Source organism: Halyomorpha halys, unplaced genomic scaffold (genome assembly GCF_000696795.3).
Source record: "Halyomorpha halys isolate HHAL.00 unplaced genomic scaffold, Hhal_1.1 Scaffold11.1, whole genome shotgun sequence".
Lineage (NCBI taxonomy): Eukaryota > Metazoa > Arthropoda > Insecta > Hemiptera > Pentatomidae > Halyomorpha > Halyomorpha halys.
The window spans coordinates 1,145,832-1,171,952 of record NW_027111958.1 but is presented as its reverse complement, the minus strand read 5'-3'; the positions used below and the strand labels follow the sequence as shown (position 1 = coordinate 1,171,952).

Here is a 26,121-nt window from a genome sequence, read left to right as displayed (position 1 = left end):
AATCCACCTCTGTGATTAATAGGAATGTCCAGATTGTCTCTACTGATATTTCATCTTGATGAAGTAGAGAAATTTTACATTGTTTAAATTTTTATTGCTCAAAGCAATTTAAAGCAGGTGCTTTGATTTTCATTCAGGCAATATGTCCTTATAAAACATTTTACCCCAGTTTACCTCACTCAATATCTTTACATTTTATACTTTATTAACTTATTAAGATGGGGATGCAATGATTAAATTATGGAGTAATGCTATATAGAGATAATTAGCTACTTATATCTGTATAATAGCAAATAAGGAATAGCATGACTGGATAGTAGGATATGTTTATCATAAAGAATTTTTATAAAAATGAGGTTATTTTGAACTATTTATCTTGCAAACATGCTTAGGCCTTGGTTTACTAATATCTATCATCTTCTACTATTGAAAATATCTCATCTCAGGTCTGGTAGTTAATTTTAAATATATTCAATAATATTAATATAATACAATAAATAAATGTATTGACCAATATTAAAAAAGTGTCTGCAATTGAAAAATGGCATGAAACCCTCAACTGGGCTCCAGGAAGTTTCATTTGGTTCTTGCCTATTGGTTTATTTGTTCATGTTTGCTTTGTTTATGTATTCTGACCTGTAAAAGAGTTTCAACAATCAATTTCATATCTCTTAACAATATTAATTTAGTTATATCAATAAAGACATTTATTAGCCATTATTATTAACCGTGTCTGATTATGAGAAGTTTTAGACTTTAAATTACTCTAATTTCTAGATTGGCTTATTCAGTAATTTTTACTTATTATTACTTACCCTTATCTTACAAACTTATTTAAATGTGCCGGCAGGGGTTACCCTATTTCACTCAACACTCTTATTACAAATAATTTTTGCACTTAAAAAATATTTTCTAATAAAATTTCAATATTTGGAATAATTCTGGGTGCCAGCATGCAATGAATTAATTTACTAATGTCAAGTTTAAAATTTTATTTGATCTTCATAATAGCTGGTTCCATAAGAGTTGATAATAACTGCATTGTGTGTTAGTAATTAGCAACAGTGCCCATTAAAGTAATTAAGTAACCCTGTTCTGCTTAATTTTTTGGATAAATTAAAAAGCCCTTTTTGATAATAAAAAATAAACCTGTTATTGATTGATGAATTTTCCTTGTTGAAATAATTTTGTCTGACCATCGAATTTTTTTGATAAAAATAAATATAGGTTAATATGATTTATTTTTAAAATCAAAATTTAAACAAAAATGTTGTACCCTATACAGTACTAATATTGAAATACACATTCTAGCAGTTGTATATTCTTCTAAAACTTGGTATTATGAAGCTCTAAAATACTTTACCTTGATGTTAATATTTCAACATTGCAATCATCTAATTAAAGAAATGAAGAAGAAAGAAAAAATTAAATCATTAATTAATGAATTATCATAAATTTTTTTAAAAAATATTCAGTGAGCCACGTTTTTGATATGATTAAATATATTCATGGAGGATCTAGATCCGGCTGGCTCTAAGAGTCCTACTTTTCCAATGGAGACTGAAGTTTTATCGTTCAGGAAGAAGGAAGGGCATAGCATCACTCTAACTTGCCAGGCCCAGGGTTATCCTGTTCCTTCATTCAGGTAATTTATAACTTCGGTAAATTAGAGGTTTTAAATATCTCACTCCTCACAGATCCTGTTGGTTCCAAAGCTCCTACTGTCACAGGAGACCAAAGAAAGCTATGGATTGAAAGAAAGGAGGAATCGGATGTTTGTCTCCTATGCCTCTCTCAAGGCCACCCTGTCCCAACATTCAGGTACTTCTTCATCTTTTAGTTCTGCTACAATATTTTTATGACATCACAGATCCTGTAGGGCTCAAGCCACCGACAGTAGCTGAAGACCTCCATAAGATTTGGATCAAAAGAAAGGAGGGAATAGATGTAAATCTTCTGTGTCTTTCACAGGGTCATCCCATTCCAACATTCAGGTAGTTAACTGAGAACTGTCAATATAGTAAAAACACAAGTTTTTATTTAAAGTCATATTGTTCTCTCAAAACAAAAAGAAGGAAAAAAAAAAGCATTTACGGAAGTTCTAACTTCCATGGATATAAATATTTGTATCTTCCTAGATCCTGTTGGTGCAAAGAGACCAGCCTTTTCTTCTGAAGCAAGGCTTGTTTGGTTTGATAAAGTAGTGGGTCATGATTTCGCTCTTCTTTGTGAAGCTCAGTCATTTCCTGTACCAACATTCAGGTATTTTTCAAAGGAATGAAGGTCTAGAATTCCAAAACCAGGTAAGATACTTTCCAATTTTTTTTTTCTTCAACAATTTTTGTACTTGATTATTATGTGGTGATTGGATTTCTTCCAAAGCATTAAAATAACTTGTTATTCAATTGATTTTTGAAGAAATTCTTCCACCTCTTGAGAATCTAGTATAAAAGCTGTTGAAAACAAAATAATAAAAATATAAAGTGGAAAATGGACTTGGCTGGTATTGGAATTCTATGTCTCAATAGTTCATATATTGTTGAATATAGAAGTAAAGTTGAGGGATCAGTAAATGAACTACATAAAAAAAAAAAGTGTGATCAGCCTAACCAATGGGGGGCATCCTGGGCAACAGGACAAGCGATAAATGATAGTCTGAAATAAATTAATAACTCAACTGTTAATATATAAGGAGAAAGAGTCAAATTGTACAAACATATTAGTGGAAATGAATAATAAAAAATATGTATAGAGAAAAAAAATATGGGTAGGGGAAAAATATTGTGTAATCAAAAAGAAGGGGAAAAAAAGTATTTCCAGAAGTTCTAACTTCCTCGGATATAAATATTTATATCTTCCTAGATCCTGTCGGTATCTCATGATTACAAAAAAAAAACAATGAGAACTGCGTAAATATTAAATGATGATGAAAAAGTATATTAGATTATGTTCAAAGGAAAAAAAAAATTATTTTGTTTTTTCTGTTATGATGGCAATTGTATATAAGGGAAAATCATTGTTTAATAATGAACCATTGGATACAATGATTGGAATGAAATTAAGGATAATATTAATAATAATATCAGCACAGCAGATGAAAAAGTATTTATAGATAGTATAAATAACAGTTTTTAAAAGTAGAAAGTGAATTATTCAGTCAAGTTAATATACAATGATTGGAATGAAATTAAGGATAATATTAATAATAATATCAGCACAGCAGATGAAAAAGTATTTATAGATAGTATAAATAACAGTTTTTAAAAGTAGAAAGTGAATTATTCAGTCAAGTTAATGGGTCGCCAATGGGAGATAATACAGCAGTGAATTTGAGTAGAATATTTATGAATGATCTGATATCTACAAAAAATGAAAATAAAACCAAAATAAATAAAAAAATTGATAGATGATCTAAAAATTATAACAGATAAAAGAAGATTATGAAGAATTATGAAATATGAGATTCAGAGAAAAAAATCAAAGTACTTAATTATGAATAATATAAAAATAAATGTCAAGTAATGAGTTAGATTGTGTTGTATTTGTTAATTAGATTTCTGAGATTGAGATGGGAAGTCTCAGAACCTTGAAAGACAAAATGTAAACATAAATAAAAGAAAATTATATTGGAAGGAATTATTCACAACCTTAAGTTTATTTAATGTTCATTATTATATCATTTAAACTTCATCTTCTTTCTCATCATTCTTCATTATTAATTAATTTCCTCTTTTTAAATTTTTTATAATAATGTTATTGTTATAGAATCTCTTATTTGTTTATTCTTCTAATTATTCTTTTATTAATATTTTTGTGTTATTTCACTAACATAATTATTTGTAGTTATTTTCTCATCTATATTTCCTTCTGAATATGACCCACTCTGTTGGGCCGAAAGGCTGGTTATTGAAGTAAAAAACAAATAATTCTTGTTTAATTTTTATGTGTCTCTGATAACTGATCCCCGATGTTAAATATATTTCTTCATAATTGAGAACAGTCAATCAACCACCCATCATTTTCAATTACCTACTTTAACGTACAATTTACAATTTAATGTAAATGAAGGAATAGACTAATTTAGCCTCCATTTTTGTCATACAGATTCAAATTTATTGAAATTATTTTCACATGCACTCATCTTCAATGATCTCAAATTATGTTTTTAATTTCATTGTCAATGATTAATTGTTTTATTGTTTTTACTTGAAATTGTATCGGTTAATGTAAGTAAAATATGATAATTTATAGCAAAGGGTTTTATGATATTCCCAGATCCCGCCGGTGCCAAGAAGCCAACCTTCTCTTCCGAAGCTAGGAGGGTTTGGTTTGACAAAGTTGAAGGGTTCAGCTTCGCACTGCTCTGTGAAGCTCAATCTTACCCTGTACCATTATTTAGGTAATTACTTTGAATGAAAGAGTGTAAAAGAAAAATTTAATGAATTTACTTTGTTAGGAGCTGTCTCTGCGTATCATTTTAATTTAAAAACTGATGGTTTTATCAGCATAACATCTCTGAATTTCAAATCAGGCAAGATTCAAATAATAATTGAAAATAAAATGACAATTTTCTTTCTATAATTTTTAAGGTTAAAAAACTTCCAAAGATGAATATAATCTATTTTATATTTTTCTTTATTGTTGTACTACATTTTGGGACGATTGTCCCATGTTTATACACCTTTATCCCCATTCACTATTGAAATTGAAAGTATGACAAGTATGGGGATTATAAAGGTGCATGAATATAGGACAACGGTCCCGAAACGTACAACAATGAAGAAAAATACAAAATAGATTATATTCATCTGTGGAAGTTTTTAACCTCAAAAATAAAAAAAAATTAGTTGAATCAAATTTTCTAAAAAGACAATTTTCTAATTATTAATTAACTTATTATTTGTGTAGAAAACAAATTTAACTTTATCGAATAATTTATTAAATAAAATCTAAAGAGTAACCATTATTTATTTATTTAAATGTTTTATACAATGTTCACATTTTGGCTGTGACCAGTATTCATCTCGTATCTCTGGATACTGTTAAAAATGTTTGAACCTGTGAGAATGAAGGTGGCTTAGATCACTTTTCATTTATTGCAAGAAATCGAATGTTTTGTAGATTAAGTCAAATAATATATGTTTATAACTATATATAATTGAAGTGCATATACCAAACATCTGATTTACCACAGTAAATAAAAAGTGACTTATGCCCCCTTTCATTCTCACCGGCTCATTTGTAACTATGCTGAATACCTTGAAGTTCTAAACTTTCTAAGCTCTTACACCGAGCTCATCTCAATAAATTTTGGTTTAAGTGATTCATTTTCCATTATTATTAATTCTTGTTATGATTCTGAGTCGTAAAAGTATAAGAAGTATTTGAAGTATAATTTTATAGTTAACAAGTTTGAAACCATATAGAGGGGTACCCTATTTTCCGGAATTATCTTTAATTTCATATTATATAAATTAGATCCCGTTGGCACCAAAGCACCAAGCATTCCAATGAAAGATACGTTACAAAGGCTTATTGAAAATTCTGATGAAGATTTCAGTCTTCATTGCGAGGCTCAGGGGTTTCCAGTTCCATCCTTCAGGTAATTAACATTTTTCTTCTCACAACTTTTCCGTGTCTTTCCTGATACCAGATCCAGTCGGAACCAAAGCACCAAGCATACCTTTCAAAGAAACTAAAATATGGCTCATCGCAAGTTTTGGTGTGGATTTCAGTCTTCAGTGTCTGGCACAAGGATTCCCAGTTCCTAGTTTCAGGTAAAACTAATAATTTTGGTTTAGCGACTGCGACTTGAAAATTCTTGATAGTTTTTCAAAGATATATGATGAAAAGTTACAATTTACAATACATTTATTGGTGGAACTGAAATTCATTCAATAACTTTCCTGTATCTTCATAATAACATTTAAACATTTTTAATCAAAAGATATGAAAATATTCAGTGAGAAGGTTATTTTCAAATGTTTTTGAAATGAAATTTGGAGACTAGAGACATTTCTCCTATAGAAATAGTAGGATTAATACTAAACCATCTCTCTCCCAGTCTTGTTATAAAATATTTAAGCAGGCTTACACAATTATTCTTCAGATATTACTTGATAAGAGGACTACAAAGAATTAGTAATCCAAAGATGATTAGGAGTGAAAACATTTGACAACACAGGGAAAGTATAATAACAATAGAAACTGAAATACTACAAAATTTTCAAAACAGAACACTTATATTGAATAGGGATAAAGAATTGGAATTTTGTTTTTTCATCCTGATATAAGGAGTTATTAGGCTGTTGAAACTAATAAAAGTTAAATTGAAATTAGAGACAAATACAGTAACCTTAATTTTGAAGTCTTTAAATTAGTAAAGAAAAGCTCACTATTTTCGTTTATAGGAGAATTGTTTGTTGTGTATGACACCGGAATAAGGAAATTAATATATCAGAACATTCATTTACAATGTATAGTGAATTATTAAAATTTTTAAAAACTTTAAAAGTTAATAAAATAACAGTCTAAAGCAATACTTTAATATGGCGAGTTGTCATTTACTCACTCATGCATAATGTTCTATTGTAAATTATAGCCTGCACAAATCTTCATTCCACTTACTATGCGATCAAGAGACCATATAAAAACCCTATGGGCCATTTTTAGTTGAGGGACCCAAATTCGGGAGAATATAAATCATTTTATGGTTTCAGGTTATAAGCGAGAATAATGGTCAACTTTTTTCTTATTGATTACATGCCCTTGTGCCATGATGGAGTCATGCTTCAGAACTAGTACCGTTTAAAAATTAATTTTATTAGATAAAATCTTGTAAAGAAATATCCTTTGGTTTGGGCAATTTGGTTTTTCATACCGTGATTGAGGCTTCATATTGGAATTTAAGGCATTTAAAATTCAGTACTTTATCATTCATTGAATAATCTACCTGCGTAATCCCCAAAAGTAAGATCTCCTATTATTTGTAGAAAAGTTTGTTTATTTTTTAAAATATTTTAACCTTTTTAAAGCTTGAACATAAGTCTATTTTTCTTCATAATCACCACCTAATTAAATGCATTTTGAAGATGCCATGACAAATTTTCTATAGCTATGATGTACCAGTTTCCTCTCATGTCTTTGAGAAAGCATTAGACCTTGAAGTTGAATCACCTTTCAACTAAATTTGCTTTTTTTTAGGGAATGGGTGACTATAATGCATGATAGTATGTATATCCTGATCCTATTCGACCAGATATACTGCTTTTAGTATGTTTTTAAAAATTTTTGTGGACTTTGCCTACTGGAACCACGACAAACATGGAAAATTATCGCATACCCTACCTGGAGCCACCTGTTCCCTAAATTGAATATTTGGCTGGAAGGTGAGTCAACTCTGATGATTGGGTAAAAAATAAGGTTCTCAAGGATATAGTGAGGAAGTAGTATGATGTTAGTATAGAAGAACTGTCACAGCATCTTAAAAAATACATTGACTAAAGTGGGATTATGTAGAAAAACAGAATAATATATGACCTATAAAATAATGTAAATATTTTAGAAAACAAATGGAATTTAGTATTTAAAAAACATGAAGACATCACTTTTGGGAGCACCCTTGAAATATCTTAAATTTTTTTTATAATTTTTATAAATATTTTTATAATAATATAATTATAACTCTATTTTCATACCATTTAAGATTGTGTTTCTTTCATAATATATTTGGAACATTTTGTGAACATTCACAAATGTTATTTTTTTAACATTTTAAAAACTTAATTTCACACTTATTTTTTGCATTCATTTCTTGAATCAGAATAATTTATATGTACAATTTAGCACGCATAGTTTTTCTATATAAATAGGATTTAATTTACTACTTAAAAACAACATTCAAAATGACCAATGAATTAAGCTTGAACAACACCTAGAATTAGTTATTTATGTGTTGCTTAGAACCAGTTGGTACAAAGGCACCTACAATGAATCGGAAAGACAGAGGAATACATTGGGAGGATGGAAAGAAAGATCATGATATTGGCATCCTTTGTGAAGCACAGGGGTACCCACTTCCGATTTTCAGGTAATTGACTTTGTCGAGCTTATGAGTTTCAAAAAACTCGATTTTCTTAGATCCATTGGGAAGCAAAGGACCAAAAGTGAGGGAAAGGATTCATTGGTTTGATCAAAGAGAGGAGCAAGACATTAGTCTACTTTGTGAGGCACAGGGGTATCCAGTACCAACATTTAGGTAATGTCGAAGCCATTAAATAATAAAAAATTGATTTATAATACTTTGTCTTAAATAGATCCATTAGGGGCTAAAGGACCTAAGTTATCGGAAAGCGAACGTCATGAATGGTCTGCTGTTTCTTTAGGAGAGGATATCAATCTGAATTGTATTGCACAGGGCTATCCTGTTCCTAAATTTAGGTAATGAGACTTAACCTCCTTTCATTTATAAGTGTATAAAAGTATAAGTTTATACCTAAAGATATTAATTAATAAGAGCAAAAAGACTAGAGATAGCATATAACTCCTAGACATCCAGACATACTGAAGGAAAAGGGAGGTAACATTTCAGCAGTTAAGAAACGTTATATTCAAACAGCTGATCTGCAATATCAGACAAACAATAATAAAGACCACAAATAAAATTATTTTTATAATGCCATCAAAGAAATTTTATTAGACTTATCTAAAGTGTATAACGTATATACTTTGTACTGTATATATCTCTTACTGTTATTTAAGCAAACTAATGTTTTGTTCTAGAATCTTCCAATAATATACTTACCTAAGTATTGTTATTCAAAAGATATAACAAATAATATCTCAGCTAAAGAAAATTAATGATTTTATAGAAGTTTCTTGGCTTAGATTATTTTATTCAGTTTGATATTAAATTTATATTCAGTTCATTTGGACCTACAAGACATTGAGGGACTTTTTTTTTTTTTAGAACAGCAATCTCGATATAATGAAAAGCTTGTGTGTGTACTTACGAAGGTGGGTGTAATACCCTGGAAGCAGAGTCTTGCTTTCTCAAATTTTATTGTTGTTTATGCAGTGGCTACCCTGATCTCAATTTGGTTTAATTTTTTATATTTAGTCTTCTCTAATATAGAGAGTGTAATCTCAAAATATCAGTTGCAATTTTTTTTTTCTTAGAACCCCTTGGAGCTAAAAGTCCAATGGTATCCTTGAAAGACAGGCTGACTTTATCTACTCAGGTAGAAGGAAAGGACATAAGCCTTGTATGTGAGGTTCAAAGTTTCCCTCTAGCGATGTTTAGGTAATTTCTTATTGATTTTATTGTCTATAATAAAGTTGATATAATTGAAATATTAAATCCATTATTCGATGATAAATTTGTATAATATTTTCGGAGATGGCATTAAAAGATGAGTTATAAATAAATTAATTGTTAGCACAATCTTCCAAAACTGTTTTTGATTTATAAGAGAACTTGATTTTTTTTTTAATTAACTCCTTATTTTTTTTAGAAACTTTTTCATAATACCAAATGATTCTTTTGAAATTTTTTTTTAACTATTAAATTCTGTACAGTGCTTCTCATTTTTGACTTAAAGGGCTTCCTAATTGGTTGAGAGAAAGTAATATTAATATAAACCATCCTCCAAACACTCCTTCTAGTAACTGGATGATTCATTAGCACTTGAGAACGACTGTGGGAGTTTTCATTAAACTTAGGCTCATCACGATGGCTTTCTCTCCACTGGGAATAATAATTAAAAATGGAACTAAGAGAACAAAATCTCTATGATAATAAAGTAAAATAAGGAGTCACAGGAAGAGATAATTAAATATGCATATAATGTTAAAGAATAGAACACATATCGATAGTTAGACTGTGATTTATTTATATTCATTTAGGGTTTGATCCACAATGAACCACAAAAATAAACACAATATAAAACCATGCACACGAATATAAAAAATTACATTACTTACAAATATCTTTAGAAACAATAACTTGAGAATTGTGGAAGATCACTGATTGACTAACTATTTATGATATTTGAACTATTTTAATTGAGCCAATGTTTCGCCCCATGTTGCAGGGCTTCGTCAGGATTAAAAAAGATACAAACACTTAACATAAGTAAAAATTAAATGGGAAAAATAAAAGGCCATAAGCAATAAATGAAAACAGAAATAATAACAGATAAACAGAAGAAATATAAAAGAAAGTACGGACTAAGAGATGAAAAAGGGAGAATAAGAATAAAATCAAGAATAATTATTCATCTCGGATTTTCAATAATTATATACATTAATGATAATTAATATTAGTTTTACAAGAAGCTGAAAAGTTAATATTTGATTGATCAGAATTAGTTGTGTATATAATTATAACTTATTTCTATCTCAGAATCACATCTTAATAACTGCAGTTTAGCATTAAAAATTAATTTAATTTAACATTTACTATTGGTCTCATTATATTTAGATGTATGGCACCGACTTCAGTTTTATTTATAAAATAGCTGCGGGTGTCCCTTCCCTTCATTTATTAAATATTACTATTGCATAAATGTTTCATTTCTGATTGATTAATTAAAAGGAATCTACTATCAAAATTAATTTTTTTAAAACAGATACAGTTGGAAGCAAAGCTCCTAAATTTTCCACTAACTCAAAGTCAACTACGTTTGAGATAATGACTGGAAATACTATACCATTGTTCTGTCAGGCCCAGGGATTCCCCATCCCCTCATTCAGGTGAGTACAAAGAGACTCTGGAAATAACCAGTAATATTTTTCTTGTTTAGATCCACTGGGATCAAAAGCCCCAACTATCCCAAAGTCACGTGTGAGTAATGCTAATGTAGCTGGAGGCGATAGCTTAAGTGTGCTTTGTGAAGCACAAGGTTTTCCACTTCCATCATTTAGGTATAGTGTTTAAATACTGATTAGCCTTATGTATGATCTCTAAACATATAACAACATTTATATACAGGGTGTTTCAAGATTAAATGTCCCAAATGAAAATATGAATTAAGGATCTCGAAACAAGAAAAGAAATTTCCTCTGGAAGTATGTCCGTTAAAGATTTTTTTAAGAGATATTCACATCTTGCGATTTGCATCGTTATGAATTATTTAGTTTATAATAAATAAATATGTGTTCCTACTACTTTATTAATGAAATGTGAACATTAACATTCATATTAAATGTTCAAAGTAATTAAGGCATTAAGATAGGTTTGGCTACTTACACAACAGCAGTAGCTGAACGGCACTAGATACGTGTAGTTTTACAAGTTTCAATTACCCTTCTTCATAAAGGATTATGGCCATTGTCAGAGCTTTTACAAACTTTTTATTTAATGTGACCACAAAAATGTAACCATGACAATAATATTTATCCATTTCCATTTGGTTACTGCTACTGTGGAAGAAAGATGCTGAGCCTGTCTGAATGTTCGAGGTAATCACTTAAGACAACATTTGATACAAATGTTACTGTTCACATTTTATTAATGAAGTAGATGGAACACATATTAATTTATTTATTATAACCTAAATAATTCTTAATAATGAAAATCTTCAGATGTGAATACCTCCTAAACAAAGTGTCAACAGAGGGTAACAGAATCCACAACATTTTGGCTTTTTCTTAAGTAAGAGAGCAATCAATTTTAATTGGTATATCATATGTTTTTTATTTTTTTGTACATAATGCAGATCCAGTTGGCAGTAAGGCTCCTAGTTCAACCAATGATAGAATAAACTTGGTCACTGTCTCTACTGAACAAAGCTATAGTCTTCTTTGTGAAGCTCAAGCTTATCCAGTTCCTTCGTTTAGGTAGATTTTTGCCTTATCAATTATGATCCGATAGAGTTTAGCACATAAAAAAATAATTTCCGAATTGTAGGTTCCGATATTCATTTAGAGTTCGGGTGCCAAAAATATGAATATTTAGCTGATTCAGCTTAGCTTAGAGTGTATTATCAGAATTTACAATCGTTACAACAAGATAAAACTGTACTTTCCAAAAATATTTGTTACTGATTATGTTAAAAATATTACCATAGTTCTTTTGTAAAACACCTATAGTTAACTTTTAGGTAGTGAATTAGTTAAGATAGCACTGCAATACCTTGATGTGCAAAAGCCTTCTCTTTTCTGAGGTTTTCTGTCTTCTTAAGATTAGTTTTTGGATAATGGGACCTTTAACCCATCCCTCGTAACTAAAACTTCTATTGAACGAATTACAGGAGGGTTTATGGGATTGCCAATCTCGAAAAATTTGAATTAGAAATTTAATGAATTTTGAATCATTGAGTCAATAATATAAATTATGGTAAAGATGATAGTGAAGTGGCTCAAACAGATGGAGTTAAAAAAAAAAAGAAGTAAACTTACTCTGTAGTTGGTTGGCCATAGGTAATATTAAATGGCTAGTCTCATGTCTCTTCCTTGATTTTCTATCTTTCCGTTGTCCAGAACAGCCTCTGAGGTGTCACCTCACTCATAGTGAGGGTGAGAATTTTCAACCAAAAATCTGTTGCAATACCGTGGACTAAGATGTCTTTTTTAGTTGCTGACTACTCTTGTCATGGTAACAAGATATTGTAGTGATGGTGCTAGTAATTATTTTATATGACTGATAATTACTTGCTGAATGAAGCAGTTACAAAGAATAATATGGGTTTTGGTTGAGCTCCCACTTAAAGTTACTCTCACTTTACATTTAGTCATCTAACTGGACCTCATTCGTAAAAACCTCAATTTTTGTTTTTCTGTATTTTGCTCTTTTCAATCATATACAAATACCTAAATACATAAAAATTGTCATTTGTATAAATTAAAAAAAATTAAGTAAATGGAATAAGATTAAATAAAAAATGATGTTATTCAAATTAAAGTTTCATAGAATTAAATTTATCAGTGATAAAAATTGTATAAATTCACAGATCCAGTCGGATCCAAAGCCCCAACATTGTCCGTTGAGGGAATGAAATGGAGTGGTCTTGAGCGAAGGTCTGGCCATGACATATCACTTCTTTGCCAATCTCAAGCTTTTCCTGTTCCAAAATTTAGGTATGGTTTTGTAATTTTTTCCAAACAAGAAATCCATATTATAAAAATATGACATTTTAGGACAATTCAGAGCACTCATGTTAAAAACCTAGTGGTGGTAAAAAATTCGAGGATAATTAAAATTTTAATGACTGCATTAAAATGTTGTAAATTTATAGTGTTATAATTTTTTAAGACAGAAAGCCAAATTAATTACAGATTAATGGCTGAAAGTCATTAACGAAAGAATTGTATTGTTTAGAAAAAATTTATATTTCGTACATCCCACCTATTCATGATTGATAAATTATAAATTAGTACGGAAAAATTAACTTATACTTACTAGAAATGAGAGAGGTAAGGTGTGAATAAAATAGAAATTAGGGGTATTCATGACTAACTCAGCTATGAATCAAGAAATGAATAACTCAGCTGAGAGTCTGTTGATGGAGAATGACGTCACACAACAGACCAGCTGAGCTCGTCACCGTTTTATTTGTTGTCGGGTTATATTACTTGCTCGTACTTTGTGCTTTGATTTTGTTAGTATTGTTTTGGATATTTTGAAAACTAACAAAGCAAAGGATGACAATAATAATAATAATGTAATGACAGTTGTCGATTAGCTCGTCTTGATTCTCTTCCTGGCAAGTTAGAAGGTCATCAAGGCACTCAGGCCACTGACTATTACACAACTTGCACTTTTTACTTATTTTAGGCATGTTGTAGTAAATTACTATAATCAAAACTTAGAATTAAACAATGACATGAAGGTCTGGAAGGAAAGGTTATACAACAAGTTGCTCAGAAAATCTGCTAGGAGCTCTTATGCAGTTAACCTTTAACATGATTTTAAATAGGGCTGCTCACAATCCTCTACTTATAGCATTTAACATGGTAAAACATTTTACATTTAACACAACATCTTGAATACCCCTATTGTAAAATAAATGGCTGCTTGAAAATTAGGAGTTTCAGTTTATTATTGTTGGTTTCAAAACAGTTTCAGCTTATTATTGTTGGTTTTATCATTAGGAAATACTTAAATAATTAGGAAAAAGATTTGTTTATAGATCATAAAATTTGGAAATATCTGATGAAACAACAAAGCTGGATTAGTAGTATATTAATAATAATATTAAGAAACAACATTATACCTTCTCCCAACATTTAATATATGTATTTTTTTTTTGCAATTTTTCATGCTAAAGTACTAATTAAAACTAATCCCTAGAACCTATTGGTGCTAAAGCTCCAACACTTTCATCAGATCACAAATCCATGACTATTGAAAGAAGAACCGGTCAAAATTTCGGGTTGCTTTGTCAAGCCCAATCATTTCCTGTTCCCAAGTTCAGGTGTGGATATTTTCTAGAAAATTAATATTTATTTATGCACTGAAAATTTATATTCATAATTAAATAGTTATCATAAATGAGTTGTTTATAGATTTTAAATTAAAAAATTTATGATGTTGAAGCAAAAAAGCCCGAGTTATAAAGTATTAATATAAAGTTAATGAATTTTTTTTTGTTCTGTTTTTTAATAAATTTAAAATATGAATAATAAACTATTCCGAAAAATAGCCTTCTCCCAACATTATTAATATATATATATATATATTTTCTAATGTGTCATGCTGAACTAATAATTAAAACTAATTCTTAGACCCTATTGGTGCTAAAGCTCCAACGCTTTCATCAGATCTGAAATCAATGACAATTGAAAGAAGAATCGGTCAAAATTTCGGGTTGCTTTGTCAGGCCCAGTCATTTCCTGTTCCCAAGTTCAGGTGTGAATATTTTCTAAAAGATATTTATGTTTATATATGCATTAAAAATTGACATATTTAATTTTTTGAAAAATTTGAAGTATTTGACTTAATCATTTGGAGTACTAGTGGGAGGGGTGTTTTAGTATCTGAAAGAAGGCTACAGGGGTATCTTACACCACCATGAACCAAAGGTAAGTACTTAGGTTAACATTTAGCTTTGGTACAGACCCGATTGGTGCTAAAGCACCTACACTCAGTTGGAACCTCAAGTCAATGACTATCGAGTACAACTCTGGCGAGGGATTAGCGCTTCTTTGTCAGGCTCAGTCGTTTCCTATTCCTAAGTACAGGTAACATTTTACTCTCCTGCTACATTAAATCTTAAGATTATTGTTAAACTATTAAGTTTTCTTCTGTTGCTAATTAAATCCCGGTCTGCTATTAAATTAAATCAAAATTATTAATAGTCTTCAACGAACATTATGGTAATCAGAGAGATGCGTGGGTCTTTTGTAGATCCAGCAGGGACTAAGCCGCCTACATTTTCCTCGGAAGATCTAAGTAGAACAATTTCCCGTCGAACTGGTCATGCATTCTCGCTGCTTTGCCTTGCCCAGGGCTACCCTGTTCCAGCCACTAGGTATGTCTGATAGGCCAATTGTTCATTTCATTTGTGCTGTAGATCCTATAGGTACGAAGGTCCCCACATTGGGCAAAGAAGAAATTGTTCGAGTGCCAACGAGACCTTCTGGGACAGATGTTGTGCTTCTGTGTCAGACTCAAGCTTTTCCCATCCCATCATACAGGTAAGAATTTTCTTCACCTCCACCAGGACTCAGCACTTGCTTGTTTCAGATAATAAGTTCCCCCAATTGCATTCTTTCTTAATTGAAAATGGAATATTTTCTCTTAAACTATTCCGGACTAGTGTTAAAATGTTATGATAATAACATAATATTAATTTTAATTGTTGATGAATATTTGTTGGTCTCTGTGGGTTGTAGTCTGTTTTGTTTTATAAGTATTTCGCTTTTTTTTTTCAATGGAAAATACCTGCAAAGAAAGTTTTTACAACTATATTATCTGTATGAATTTTAATTCTTGATATCATAAAGCCTCTGAAATCTCAAATAAATTGCAATTTTGCTAAATGATATTTAGACAAATTTAGAGTTGTTTGATATATATTTTTTAAAAGTCATTTATTCACTATGTATACTTCTTCAATCAAACTTGTGCCTCAGCATGTCCATTCAGCTCTGCCAGCGATATTCTCCACTACTCCTTCCATCATCTGACAGGAGGTCTACATCTCCTTCCACATTTAGCTTCCCAATCCTTCACCAGTCTTGGAATCTGTTTTATATGTTTATGATATCTGAGTCTTTTTTCCCTTATAACAGTGCTTCTGACCCTTTCGATTCTTGATATTACTGTTGCTCCCCTTCAAACGTCCATTGCCACTGCTAGAAGTTTTTCTTCGTATCCTTTGGAGGGGCCAGGTTTCTGGTATACCCTGCTCTCTCCATTTTATTTATTTTCATTTGATGTTATCTCCAAGCAATGCATTAAAAATATATATATATTGATCATAACCTCTTCCTCAAATAGTTTCGAGGTTTAATTAATTGAATTTGATAAAGGCTTTCTCCTATTTTAATTGTTCTAAAATGCCTAGAGTTGAAAGTTCAAATGAGTAAATGGCTTCAGGTATTTTCATTTCCCTTAGAACCTGTTGGTGCCAAAGTCCCGGCTGTTGGAAAAGATGAGAAGACTAAAGTATTATCAAGATATTCCAAAGAAGGGATGGCTTTGTTTTGTCAAGCTCAAGCTTTTCCCGTTCCCGATTACAGGTAAGATCTTGGGGGCAAATTAAACATTATATCAATTTTTTGCTTAAAAGTTTTAGGTTGTTTTTGTTTTTACCGCGGTTCTATTCCTTTCCTGGTGTGAAATAGTTTGGTGTAATACTATACAAGATGGTCAGTAATCTTACTGTTTTCTTTTATAACTACTGTGATGACACCATTTCACAGTATGTAGTATTTCAATTATCCACTAATTGGACTTTAAAAATGGTGATTGTATTTAATACTATCAACGAAATGGTTTTGTGTTGTTAATTGACAGAACCAATGGGGATGAAAGTGCCTCATGTGAGTGAAGATAATAGGCTTCGGGGAGCTAGAAAGTCTGTTCACAGTGCTGCTACGTTACTTTGTCCTGCTCAGGGCTTTCCGCTTCCATCTTATAGGTATGTAAATTCATTTTAGTTTGATTGAGTAACAAGGTGGGAAAAAAACTTGAATCCAATGTATTTTTCAATTTTCAAACTCATCCTACAGTTCGATCAGAAACTGAAATTTTAGATATCTAAGTAATGCTGGCGCCATCATATGGTGCAACTTACTCCCAGCTCTTAGCCCAAGCCTTTAAGTGGGGCTTTATGTTCCCAATTGAACTGTTGGATGGATTTGAAACTTAACAAAAGAAATATAAACGTTTGATTCAAGATTTTCCAGCATAGTTGCTCAATCAAACTTCTTAAAATTTTCCAAAAAATTAAGATTTAAGGTTTAAACTTTTAACAAAAACTAAGTTTAAACATGTTCGAACCAATTTACCGCTATTCTAAATGTCATAACAGACAAAAGCCATACTTTGTTTTGTTTTTTTTGTACATTTTTTTAAAGAAAATGTAGGAAAATCAAATTGGTTTAAAGTGCTGCTATCTCTTGTTTAAGAGATACACCAATATGTCGTCCCCTATGCCCTTAATTTAAATTTATTAACATTCCAGCGAGACTGATTTAGATATTACATTAAAATGAATATTGAACAGATTATTTACCTCGTTGGGTGGGTCTTCGTATACTTTTTATTTTTAGATACTGTTATAAAATTAAAAGTTCATACATTAAAGGGTTTTTCATTTAAGGATTAGGTTTGGTTTTGTTTTTAATTTGCTTTGTAAGAAAACAACCCTCTAATTATAATGTCATAAAAATAGATTCATTTATCAAATTTGCAGAAGCAATGGGGAGCAAGGCACCCCATGTTGGAGACGAAAATAAGCTTCGGATGGTTAGAAAACCTATTCTCAATTCTGTAACAATACTTTGCCCAGCACAGGCCTTTCCTGTTCCTAGCTTTAGGTATGTCAACATTTTAATGCCGTTAATTATTTCATGCTAAGAAAGTAAAATTTTTCATCATATTTGGCAGGAATTTGTTTTCAAAATAAAGCATGTCAACAGATGTATTTGATTTTAATTTTGAACAATATGCCTTGTATTTAAATGATTTAAAGTATTGCATTTGTTCTCAAGATTACACTTAAGCAAACCAATCTATTTTAGGACATTATTTATAATAATTATATTTGATTGGCTTCTATGTTCCATAATTGGCATTACATAAGATTTATATTCAAGTGAAAGAAGGTCTCTCTCTAAAAGGATTCCATTGTTTTTGAGCTGTTTATTTTATAAATTCAATCTATTTGAGAATTATTCAATTGGTTTTTAAGTGTTGCAGAAATTACCAAAAAGTCAACGATGTAAGAGATTTCTTTCATTCAGTTATTTATAGAGGGATATAGTTTTACCTATAATACATTACAATCTTATAAAAAGTTATATTTATGAAGGGAATACAACTGTCTATTGTTAGTGAGGGATAAAATTGATTTTTCAATGTTGGGGTGGTTCTAGTTTGTGCCTAGGATATTCAAATAATCAGTAGAGAAGTAAACCCTTTTGTCAAGTATGGACAGTTTAAGTTACCATCTATTAAAACTCTATTCAGTTACAAAATTTGGTTGAACGTTATTGAACATTGAATACACATTGGACTACCAACATATTCATATCAATTAAAATTAAACATATTAATCTAAAAATGAAAATAAAATTAAAATTAATTCACAAATCAATAATCAAACACTCTTATTAATCAAAGAAAAAACTAATTATGTATAAGATTTCATGGGCTCTAAATCATTGAATCACAAAGGCTTGATAGCCTGCTGAAATAAGCCTTTTTTTAGCCTACGAGAGAGTCCAACAGCAGATAAAACTGTTTTATAGTTTACCTTTCGTTTATTAGTTACTTGTTTTTGTGACAGGTAAAATATTTTAACTGGTAGATGTATTATAAAAGTGACTCAAATACCTGGGAGGTTCTCTTTGTTCCAAGTTAGGAGTGGAGGTGGGTCACAAATGATTCAGTTACTGGCTTAGTGGTCCCCAGACTTGTAGGAGTTGGGAATCACTGCTCTAAATAATGATCAATTGTTTATAAAAAATAAATTAGCAATATTCTTAATTGAATAAGCTACATTTTAAATTCTTAAGTTTTTAAATGATGTCTCTTCTAAGTATTGTAGGTGAATAAATAATATAATCTGACCTTTTATTTCCTTTTCTACTCTTTAATTATTAAATTTTTCGATTCACAAACATCAGGAGCTGATGTCTGGCTTGGTGATAAACCATTAGAAGGTATATCTATTTTGCTACGGAAGCATATATCAGTATTTCCATATATATCAAAAACACTTTCGATAAGTCGCCTGTACTCTTATAGGTAAAGGGTACTCTGGTAGAAGAATAACAATTTACATAGATAGCCAGGCAGCAATAGGGACACTTAACAGCCTATTACATGCTCTTGAGTTATCAAAGATTGCTATGCAGTACTCTCATATGATAATAAAGTAAGTATGGGTCAGGTAGTTAGTAATGGGTCCCGGGTCACTGCAGCATTCGCAGTAACGAGCATGCTGTCAGGCTAGCAAGGAGTGCAACTGAGATTATCCCTATTACCCCAGAGCTCATGGATGGCATAAGCCTAAGCTATGCAAAAAGTGAAATTACGGCTTAAAAGTAAAATTTTATTAGCTAAATAAAAGATAGCTACACTCAAAGCTATTTCTGGACCAACCCTGTAGGGGCCGAAGTGAAATATTGCTTCAGCTGGACAAGAGTTCTCTAAAGAAATTCACAGGGATCTGATTCAGAGGTCACTATAGACTTAACCTCAAGCTTACGGGATCATCTATATGCAGATTCTATAATGCATGATGAATAATAATAATGAATAATGAAATGGCATATCACATCATTTGTTGGTATAACCGATTTGCAGGGTTGAGGTACACATTGTTTGGTGTATATTGCATCATGTACCCCACACAGTGTGAACTGATCAATCCCTCAAGCATACTTAGATTCGTAGAATTTATTTACACATTCGTAGAATTTAAAATTACACATTCGAAGCTCTAATAAGCTTGTTATAATGGAGTGTTTTTTCTTTACATTGTTGTAATGTGGCGCACAATAGGTCTTATAGGCCACATGTGCTTTTAGCCAAAAAAAAAAAATAATAAAATAAATAATGTCACCTATTCTCTTCTTCATGATATCCAGAAAAGATTTCCTTCTGCTACAATAAATGAATTAAACCATTCCAAATTTCACTACCAATTCTTTCTCTTTTTTTCCAACTTTCTATTATAATTTTTGAACGATTGCTTCTGTTAAGTAGTTTTCAGCCAAATTTTACTTCTGAGGCATATTTATTTGTTCATTAAATTAATAAATAATTAATTCCCCATTACATATTTTATAATTTGCATTTTTAAACTACACTCAACATATTAAATATGAAATGATAGCACCTATTAGCCTGTGAAATCAATTATTGTTCACTGTACCCAATTAAACAGAATCCATGCAAACTGTTATAACTTCATATATATGATGCTAGAAATATTTTTTAAATTTTCAAATAATGAATTTTGTCTACCTATGACATTATTCTAATGAATATGAGTGTTTTAATTTGAGACTATATAAGAAATAAATGTCAGTTGGTTCTTATCTTAAGAAAGTTTTGCCTATTGAGCTTTATTCTTAAAGTTTTACCAACATGATCATAATAAAGTTTTTCTACATTACATAACGATCTTAATGAAAGCAATAATATCTTCATGAATTTTTATTTCTTAAATAATATTATTTATAAAAATAATTTTGGGTAGTTACGATCCTTTTTTTTTTTTACATTTATGCAGATCCTGTTGGGGCTAAATCTCCTACTGTGGGTGCTAAAGGAAACTATCTATTTCATAGTTATGGTGAAGATTATAGTATGCTATGTCAGGCACAAGGTTTTCCACTTCCATCGTTTAAGTACGTGAGTGGTTAAGATTAGTCATTTATCGCTTGGAAATCTTATCATATTCTACGTGATTATTTTATGTGCTTATAAACGTTTATTTGAAAAATAAGGTTTGTAGGTAAAATAATATTATTTTTAGGAAAGGTTATTTTTTCCTGGTATAAATCCACTTTGGTCCCATTGAAATCAATTTTGTACCATTTCATACTTTTAGAACTGGCCGATAGCCTTCGCGAATCTACACATTGTATGGGTGGATCAGTTCATAATAAATGTACCAGTTAGAATTTAGACAAACTTTTATTTTCACTTTAAATAAAATAGGACAATACATATAAATATAAAATTGAGAATCATTAGTTTTTTATAGAAGGTAATATCACTTGTTATTATATATGGGTGATATCACTCAAGTTCTTTTAGTTTAAGATCTGTGGTCACAGCCTAGTTAGAAGTACCGAATCATTGCTAAAGTATCGCTCAACATTTTATATAGATATTATATTATTTTCCTGTATGACTACTACCCATGAAATGTCTTGGGTTCAGTACTCGGTAAGAAGGTACTATTACTAGACAAATGGTTAGACAAGGACATGATCAAATAAAGACCACACTCAACCTCCAGGTTTTTCCCCCCCCAATAAGTAGAAGTAAAATGCATCTTTAAGACCGAGTACTTATAAAGAAAATCACTTCTCTACATCTTTCATAATCATACATCAGTATTAATTACAATTTTTTTTAAAAAGTTAAAAGTTTTTAAATGACATAAGTTTGAATTTTTCAGAATGATTAATGTTATATTAGACTCCAATGTTATATTAGATTGCTGTTGATTTTTCAATACTTGTAGTATCTGGAATCTATTTTCATTGAATTTTGATAATATTTGGTTGATTTCTGCTTTTGTGAAAAAAGACTTTTAAACTTATTATAACTCACGGATATTTTAATGATATTTTTTCTTGAAATTGACATGCAATATGAAGTTTTTAGCATTAAATTTTATGTTTGACCAGAAATTAAAATTAAATCTTTAGATCTTACTTAATGAGGTACACTGGGCTGTTTTTAAAACAAATTCATAAATTTTGTTAGATCCAGTTGGAGTGAAGCCACCAACATTTTCTAATGACGATAAGGTGAATTCATTCGATAGAATTTTTGGATCTGATATTTCACTTATATGCCAAGCACAGGGTTACCCTTCTCCAACATTCAGGTAAGAAAGACTAGATCTGTGGCAGTCTTATTTGAATAAAATGTCATCTAGGTTGTGCGTTATTGTACTATAGTAGACAATCTTACTTGAATAGCCTGTGACAGTCTATTTCGAATGACCTGTGACAGTCTTATTTGAATAAAAGTAGTAGCCTTATTATGCGACAATCTGTGACATTTGAATCACCTGTATCAGTCTTATTTGAATAACAAGTCATTTATGTTGTACTTTAGTGTACAATATTAGACAGTCTAATTTGAATAACTTGTAAAAATATTATTATGTGACAGTCTGTGACAATTGAATGACTGCCTTATTTGAATAACTAGTTTTCTAGGTTGTGCATTACTAGACCGACTTTTACTCACTCAGAATTTCTATTAACAGTTCCCCATTTTTGGCCCAATTTAATAACAATCATTAGTTGTTTGTTTACATTAATTCTTACTGTTTGTCCTCCTTTGTGGACATATGGCCTCTTCTTTTTATAGAACCAGTTGGAGCTAAAGCACCTACTTTTCCTACCGAAACTAAAATATCATCGTTCATTCGTAATTCTGGCTCTACTTTTGACCTTCTTTGTCTGGCCCAAGGGTATCCTTTACCTTCGACAAGGTAACAAAACGTTCTGTTCATATCTTAAAATAGTATTGATATTTCTCAATAGTTGTATGTTTTGTAGGCTTCTATGGTCTATTATATTTTTTAGCATAAAAATCATTTAAAGGAAAAAAATTCAGCATATCTTTGCTCTTTCTTCCTTTCTCTTTCTTAAGAATATAACTTTCAGAGCCTACCAGTAATGTTATGCCTAAAGTACAAGGGAAAAGAAATTTAGGAGAAATTGTAATGTATCCTGAGAATTCGCCTATTTTTCTGCTATGTTCAGTTTCGGGATATCCAGTTCCTCTATATAGGTGAGTTCTTCTTTTATAGACCATAGTACATCATTTTGAGTAAATAATTACAGGATGCTCCCTGGCTATTTTTAAACAATATCTGGGCTGAGTAAAGGTACGTAAAAAAAGAAACAGATACCTTATAACACATATATTCACATAAGGACTTCAATGCTCCATATTTACTTCAATAATTCCAGGTATGGCTCATGGTTTTGTTAGGTTATCTTGCTATTATATTCTCATTAACAAGTTGTAATCGAAGAATATAAAGTGGAGCTTGTATGTAAATTTGGAAATGAATGATAAAAATGGTGCCAAGGCTTATTCAATGCACTGTATTGATTATTTAGTGTTAAATTATGAAATATGATTTATACATTTTTTTTTTCAAAATTTCTTTATTTTGATTTAAATAAAACTTATGTATCAAATCTATTAGTATGTGAAGTATCTAATTTGTTTTTTTACCAGCACGGAGAATTAGATGGCCATGATTATGGCACAACTTTATTTTCTTTATGAGTATGATTATGGTTATACTGATGTTACATATTCACATTTTACTACAGACATTTTTATTATTGTTATTGTCATTCCTTGTGATTATCTGTCTACTTTTTGATTAATTACTTTTTAATATTTTTTTTCTTTTTCTATTGGCGCAATGAGTCATTCAGGATTTTTGGCCTCTTTAACTCCTTTTCCAAATTAATATATCAAATCCATTCTTTTCCTTTTTTAATGTTCAACAACTTGAGGTTGGCTCCCATGTCATGAACTACTTCTATATCTTCTTGATAATCCTCCTCATAATGATAAACATGATTTTAAGCATATTGTATGATTTTTTAAAATCAATTTGTATAAATCTTTTATTTCTTAGTTAATCATTGTCTTCCATTTTCTGTTTTAATCAAAGGGTAAACAATGGGCTTTGAACTATAAATCCCTCATAAATGTTCCTCATTATCTTTAATTTTTTCTCATCTTTTGATTTTTTTGGTCACTGTCCACTTATGCATTTCACTACAATATGTTAAATCTCCAGATTTAGTAGTTTCGTAAACCAGAATTTTGAAACTTCTCAGCAATTTTGAAGACACGAAAATCAGCTGTTATTTGAACTCAGCTTTTTCTTCCAAAAACAAAGACAACTTAAATATAATAAGTTAGTATTAATTTTCAAATTGGTATTCTCCATCTTTTGATCTCTCCTCAACTCTCTTGAAATAACCTTATCATTGTTTTTCCTATTTTTGAATTCCTATCTTTGACACTACTTCATCGTTTACTTTAAATATTCTCAGTGGGAATTCACATTACAACTTCCTGTTTTCGTATTTTTATTGTACACTATTATATTTATTCATGATATCAATATTTTAATTTATGTAACTCCTATAAATTATTGTATATTTGTAATAAAAATACTTTGATTCAAATAGTTTTATATTTATTTTTATAATGCTGAATCTTTTATGGAACAAAAGCAAAATATTAAGATAACTAATCAGATGAATGAGTTACAAAGTATTGATGGTTTTTCTTATTATTTTTTTTTTAATATTTAATTCTTCTGAAAATCAGATGACAAAAATGTATAACTATATAATTACAATTATATTTGCTACTGATCAAATAATTTAGTCTTTTATTAATCAATTAATTTAGTAAAAATTCATTTTCCTTTTTAAATAGAAATCAAACTAGACATCTTTTTTTTTGTTTTATATATTTAATGTAAAGTAAAATAAGTAATCAATTTTTGACATTTTTTGTATATAATGAAGATGTCATCAAGTTATTTTTCACTGCTGTTTAAATCTTAAACATTTAATGTAATATTATTAGATGGTTTGAGTATAATAAATCAATATCTTGCTGTTTGGAATCCCTATATTTATAATTTCATGGTTCATAAATTACTTCCAGATACAGCTGTTTGTTCTTAATTATATATTTTTTATATTAGTTAAATGTTTATGTATGAGAATCCCCAAATGTCTTTATTTCTTTATTTTAAAAGAAAGTCCGGAATTGAACATGTTTGTAGCCAAACAAATCAATTAGGTTTTCTTGAATATAATAAATAAGTATTTATCAAATATGAAATAAAAAATATTTATTAAACTTTTTTTTTCATATATTTATCAGAAAAAAATCTTCAGTGTTCTGATATATTTCTTTTTAAGTCATAATAAATCAATGCTCTGTGTTTCACTTGTTCAGTATTTTTTATTATAGGCTTTTTTGTGAAATAATGTAATTTAAAAACTATTTCATTAAATTCATCATTCTTTTATTCTCTCATCTCATTTTTTTACCCTCCCCTGCTTCCTTGATAATAATTTGTTAAACATTCTAGAATCGTAAGTTAAAATCTTTATTAGGTACTCCCTATTTCAGTTATGTCATTTCTTTTCAGGTGGTACAAATTTGTCGAAGGAACTTCCAAAAAGCAGGCTGTCGTAATGAATGACCGAGTGAAGCAGGTCTCTGGAACACTTATCATCCGTGAAGCAAAAGTAGAAGATTCAGGAAAATATCTTTGTGTAGTTAATAACTCAGTTGGTGGTGAAAGTGTCGAAACAGTTCTTACAGTTACTGGTGAGTAATAAGTTATTTCTTCCTTAGAAGTAAAGTTTATAATATAATTGTATGTCCTTTATATGTTTAATCCATGTGATGATCCAGTTCTAATATCCTCTTCAGTTGTTTTCTTGTAATTAACCTTATTGTGTAATATTTTTGATGTTTACTTTGAATATATATATGTTTTCTTCACTTTATTTAATTATTTTAACATTAATTAATATGCTATATATGTATGTATAGTTGACCGTAAAAATTGATATATAGGGAGATGGTCAGGGTTGCGGTCAAAGGAGAAATAAAAATAGTGATGATATATAAATATCATGATATATAAATACGTAGTTGTTATCATTGTTTATTTATTATTCTTACTTTTCTTTGTA

The 26,121-nt window shown here is 29.9% G+C and overlaps 1 protein-coding gene across 1 annotated transcript in view; it reads left to right on the top strand.

The window, feature by feature from the left end:
* The window catches only part of Dscam1 (Down syndrome cell adhesion molecule 1), a gene marked incomplete in the record, with an annotated part of 134,255 nt that overhangs the window by 40,969 nt on the left and 67,165 nt on the right, over nt 1–26,121 (top strand). The window contains 2 exon segments of the mRNA XM_067049882.1: nt 14,725–14,848; nt 25,569–25,750. Coding sequence (XP_066905983.1) covers nt 14,725–14,848; nt 25,569–25,750 — 306 coding nt within the window.